At 35.4% G+C, this 6,000-nt stretch overlaps 1 protein-coding gene across 1 annotated transcript in view; it reads right to left on the reverse strand.

Annotated features, from left to right (window-relative positions):
• Positions 1 to 5,316, reverse strand: part of LOC111047574 — a 38,068-nt gene extending 32,752 nt beyond the window's left edge. The window contains exons 1-3 of the mRNA XM_039423995.1: positions 5,008 to 5,316; positions 2,789 to 2,923; positions 1,479 to 1,625 (exon numbers count right to left, since the gene is read on the reverse strand). Of these exons, the coding sequence (XP_039279929.1) occupies positions 1,479 to 1,625; positions 2,789 to 2,899 (258 nt within the window). The 5' untranslated portion in view covers positions 2,900 to 2,923; positions 5,008 to 5,316. The remainder of the gene's footprint in view (positions 1 to 1,478; positions 1,626 to 2,788; positions 2,924 to 5,007) is intronic.
• Between the last annotated feature and the right edge of the window lie 684 nt (positions 5,317 to 6,000).

Genomic DNA, 6,000 nt, shown 5'->3' on the forward strand with positions numbered 1-6,000 from the left:
TGGGGTCAGTGGATCCCCTTTTAGATTGATTCAATCCTACCTGGGGGGCCGCAAGCAGGCTGTACTGGCTAATGGTGTGTTGTCTCGTATAAGAAACTGTGTCAACTGTGGAGTGCCTCAGGGCTCTGTCCTGGGGCCACTTCTCTTTTTGATTTCAGTGAACGATGTAGCTCGCATGGATGGCAGAAGTGTTGTTTGCTATGCAGATGACACCACTTTTTACGATCATGGTCATGGAGTTGATGTACTGAGGGCCGAGATGTTGGAGACCAGGTTGTTTGCTACAGACTGGTTTTCTGCAAACCTCTTTCTTCTCAACGATGATAAAACGCAGTCAATCATATTCAGCCTCAGAAATGGGGATGAGTATGATTTTTCCACGGTGAAACTGCTTGGGTTTGTTCTGGATAGGAAGCTCTCTTGGGCTGACCACATTGAGGCTGTCTGTTGCAGGCTGAGCAGAGTGGTTTTCCTGCTCAAGAAATTGAAATCCTATCTTAAGGTCTGCTATTTCTGTTTTTTCCAGAGCATAGTCCTGTATGGCCTCACGCTTTGGGGTGGAGCCACAGATGTTTCACGAGTGTTGCTCATTCAGAAGAGGGCCCTGAGGATCCTTTGTGGTGCTGAGCGTCTTGCCCACTGTCATCCCCTCTTTGTGAGAGAGAAAATCCTCACAGTCTTCTCCTTCCATGTATTTCAGACTCTCTGCAGAACACATGCAAATGTGGGGGAGCTTGTAACAAGGCAGAATTTTCACCCACATGAGACTAGAGGGAGACAGAGGCAGGACGAGCCCTACCAAAGACTGAGCAGGACTCGAGCTATGCCGATCCATCTGTCAGGCTCTTCAACAAGCTGCCGGTGATGGCTAGGAATCTGCCTGCCGGCAAATTTCGGAGGGTCCTGAGAGACTTATTGTTGGATAATCCTTTGTACTCAATCCGTGAGTTTTTCATGTTGGACAGCAGCTTGGTAAGCGCCTATTTTTGATTAATTTCTTTCCTTTTGCTTGCTTTTATTTATTTTTCTTTTTGACTAGTAGGTCGACTGGCCTACTTGTTTCTTTTTGTATTCTCATGACGTGTCCCTGGGGGTTTTATGCCCACCTTATGGACTCAACATAAAATAACTGAATAAAAATAACTTAAAAATAACACTAGAACAAACAGAGAAAACAGAAAAATAAAGCGAATTAAGTCTACCCTACTAGAGCAACGATTGGGAAATAATAATAATAGCCTCCAAGTAAGCAACAACTTGAGAGAAATTTACAAGATAGAAAAATAATAGGCCTAATATATGACACAGAAATAAGTTATTACTGTATGCAAATGGCCTCATGAAAGAAGTCGCGTCAGCATACAGGAACATTGGACAGAGCAAACTTTAAACCATAAGAAACCACAGAGCAAACCTTGAACCAACATCTTGTTTCTTTGAGAGACTATGGAGTATCAACATTTCTTACAGTACTGTACCTTATTAAACAGTCGGTAGGTGAATGGAAGAATGCTTCGAGAAATAGTCGGTTCAAGCTCGTCTATTTCCACAGCATCCAAAGCTGGACCCAAACATATTTGAATTGCCTTTAATTTATATTCTAGGTTGGAAATTTCATCTAGTCTGTAATGCTCGATTAAAGAAAATCATTAAACTCACAATATTCAAGAGGTTGGATTATTCTACAATGACTATTAGATTACTCTACAATAAATACATAGTATATTGTAATTAATTTCTTGATTTTTTATAACAATTCACTAGCAAGGATACGTGGATACCATAAATCAGTGAAAAACTTCAGTCATTCAATATTTGTCGAAAAATGTGTGTAATTACCATCAAGTAGTTTGGAACAAATAAACATGGCGACTATTGGCAGTGTCATACCGTATAAACGAGAAAATGTGCCAACAAAATAATACTAAAACCAAGAGAAACTCTTCCTAATGAGCTATTTCGATATGAAGTTCTTAGCACCCCATTACTAAGTGTGGCAGGCAGTGAGAAAATATTATGAAGCACACAATTATATCTCCTCGATACATGATTATCTAATCATCCAACCTAATTAAATCAATTGCATCTCGATGGTTCGGAATCAACCCAAAGTGGAAAGTCAACTCAACCCTTCTTATCATCATCATCCTTGATGCTTCCCATTATCCATGCAAGGATGCTTGCATTATACAGGCAAGGAGTCTAAATGGCCATCACCCTAGTGAAAAAAATCGTCCATCGAGCAATAAAAATTAACTATAATAAATCCAGTTCTTTGGAGACACAGATGTTATTATCCATTTATGAATATAATTATTAGTAGAATCGAACAGATATTAATACTTTCAAGTAGTGTCTAATAATACCTGTTAACCAATACCGGAGCTAATAAATAAAACTCGAACAATGAAAAACAGAATATGATTTTTATAAATCTGTTGAGCCTGCTCTCATTAAAGAGTTATTTTAAATATTTCTTTAGGCAAATTATAGAATATTGTAATAAAATCAGAATATTCAAACTCCAAATATTATCATGAACAAAATGATTTATAACTTACAATGACATTATAGCCTTTTCAAAATTGTCTCAACGCAAAAACGCCTTTTCAAAATTGAAAACGCCTTTTCAAAATTGTCACCCAACCTTGAATGAAAACAAATGAGCAGATATAGAAATCGACCATGTCTAAGCTATCTCTTATAACGGATCATTTTTATAATTAGGATATTTCAGAAGTAAACAAATATTAAAATTAATCTAATCAAATTTAATGAAAAAGGATATTTGTGTCAGCTGTTTGATCTCATCTTTGTGGCTCACTCCTGAACTGTACAATTCATCAACCATTGAGTTCAAACTAGCAGGAGGCGAAATATCTACATCCATTTTCAACATTAACTGGATACTTGGCAAGGGTATCTGAAACAAGTAAAATTTAAAATTACATTTGCATAAAGAAATCTATACTGTGTATAAAATAACTTCTGACTTGGGAGGGACATGCGCAATAGAGAAGGCATACAGAATAATTACAGATTTAGGGATACAATCGTGGCGAAGTTTCCTTTCTGCACCGGCCAGCATTCTCTAATTTCTCGAGAGTATTCAAGATTTAATGTTAAACTTACGGAGTTTCCTGTCTGGAAGCCTCCACTCGACTGACTCTAATCAATAAACTGGCAACTGGGCTTCTACCTACGACTCTCTCAATCATAATAATTGACTGATCTCCCTCCATTTCTCTGCGCCGCTTATTCCTCCAAGTCAAACGTTATTTTGTACAGAGTATAGTGAACAGACCGGTAGGCTACTAATATATGCTATTTTTAACTGACCGATCGAAGTGAGGTCTAATATTAGACGGTTATGCATTTATCTTTACATATTTATGCATTTTTTTATGTATGTATGTTCCGCATTTACGGCGAAACACGGCAATTGATTTTCATGAAATTTATCAAGTATGTTCCTTTTAGAATTGCGCGTCGACGTATATAAATATAAGGTTTTTTTTAAATTTCGCATTTTAAGGATAATATGAAATCAAAAGGGATTTCCCACATTGTCCAATATTACTGTAAAAATCAGACTATAGAATTATTCATGATTAATCAGTTATTGAGTGGATTATCAATTGCATGCAATTAATAAAATTAATCAAATTGGGAAATTAGCTTCTAGTGATAGTTGTATAAAGGAGGGTCCCTTTCCTTTTATATTATCCTTAAAATGCAAAATTTCAAAAAACCTTGTAAATACGTCACGTCGACGCGCAATTCAATAAATAACATAGGCTAGGTACCTGTCAAATATCATGGAAATCTATTGCCGTTTTTTGCCGTAAATGCGGAACATATAAGCATCAATACATAAAGAGAAATGCAAAACCGTCGATTTGAATCTTGGACCTCACTTTACTCGGTCAATAAAACCCTGGAGATACAAAAACCTAACCTCAAATATTTTTGCTCGAAGCGTTTTGGGGCGATCACAGCAGTGAAGACACAAAAATGTAAGAAGCATGATCTACCGTTAGTGGCCAGCCTAAGTTTTTTTTTCAAGGATGGGGTGGACCCCTGCTAGTTTTCCAGGAAAGAGACTAATTCCAATTGATGGAGCTTATAAATGACTATCCATGGTATAAATTTGAAAAAATTCTGTCAAGCCATTTTTATAAAATCATGATAGAAATTTAACAAAATTAATTTTTCTTAAGAATATTGCGGAGCTCCTGCAATTTTTGCAGAAATTAGACTCATGTCGGTTGATAGGGCTTAAAAATATTTAAATCGAATAAAATTTATTCATCAAAAGCAATTACATTAAAAATAAGAATACTATAACAATTAATACAATGAAGTTTTATGCATTGAATACTTTCTTAATAGGCAAAGATAATTCAATGAATAAATATACACCCCACTTTTTTCTTATGCACTTTCAATGCTATTCTTATATCCTGAGAAAAGATTAAGGAGTGAGTCAATTTTGTTGTCCAGCAAACTTTTGAAAAAAAGTTCAAGGAATGTGTTCAAATTTTCATAGTTATTGTACAACATACAAACAGACGGACAACGACTTTGGCCGTCAGTCAGTCAAAAGTGAGAACTCGCTAACACTCGTTCAATAAAGAAAAAATTGATAATTCAAATAATGTAATATATGTTTTGATAAATCTGCATAACGATTAGCCTACGTGAAAAGTTATCAACTCTTTGCAATAAAAATCCATGTTCATATCCTTCAATAATTCAAGTCAACGTTCAAATTCAATTAAAATATTAGAACTATTTACAAAGATGAACTGAATTCCTGCGATCTTTTTTACAAAAATTCAGAATATAAAATAAAGTAACTTAGGTCTAGCATACAAAAAGCGGGAATCCAAATACCCGGCTTTACCAAACTTGATAGCTTGGGCTTACAATATTAGGCTATTGTTTTTCTAGTTTTTGAGCTCAAAAATAAAGATTATAGTTTCTATTGCATTGATTAAGACTTACCAATTAAATACCAATGTAAAAATTATTCTTTCCAGAAAAGCGTTTTTATTAAACTACAATAATTTTAGGTTAATTGAAAAAAGTAACCCTATTAGGCCTACATATTCCTTGAATTTTAGTTGGCCTTATATTATGCACTAGCGTACTATTCACATATAAATTTACATAATTCTATCAATAAGTTTTATTCTACAATGATATAAACATAAATGTTTCGAATTGATTTTAAATTATATTATTCAATGTTCAAATTCAAATTCCAAACAAAACATCACTTTCACGTTTTCGTGACGGAGACGGTCGGTTGAACTTGAATTGAAAGTTGATCTCGAATCAGCTGTTTAGTTTTAAAATGCCGGCGCCACACTCTGGCAGAGTGCTTACAAATGAGGACGAGGGCGACAGTGCGAATGGCAGTCTTCCTTCAGAGTCACTGTGGCTACAGCACAGTATACATGTAAAAAGCATTGGTTAGATAGACGATTGATTACAAGTTTCCTTTCTGTACTTATTCTGTGGCTACAGTTACGGTAACCGTAGCTCCATTCGCGTTCCGGTAAACATTTGCGCATTCGCGCCTACCGCTATTTACATGTGCATTATGGTGTTGATGGTTTTTGGTCACATGGTTATGATTTCTAAGTAACCTATCGTTTCAATGCTTCAATCATGAAGTTTACATCCTTCCAGGATTTAAAAAAATATGGTAGTGAAAAATAATAAATATAAAGGATGAGCTTGTATAATTATTATGAATTGAAGTACAAATGTACTTATGGTGGTGTAATGAAAAGTAGGTCTAAGTGACATTGACCAAAAAAGTAAGTTCAAGGAAAAAGATATGCAAAAAGCCTTCAAACGAATCATTATAGACCTAAGCTATTTACTAGTAGTTCTGTGAACAGTGAACCTCGCGCAGTTATAACGACGTCTCAAACCATAAGCACATCCACACTGATACACACATTCTATTTATTTGATCAGATCATGCTT

The sequence above is a fragment of the Nilaparvata lugens genome, chromosome 3 (assembly GCF_014356525.2).
Source record: "Nilaparvata lugens isolate BPH chromosome 3, ASM1435652v1, whole genome shotgun sequence".
Lineage (NCBI taxonomy): Eukaryota > Metazoa > Arthropoda > Insecta > Hemiptera > Delphacidae > Nilaparvata > Nilaparvata lugens.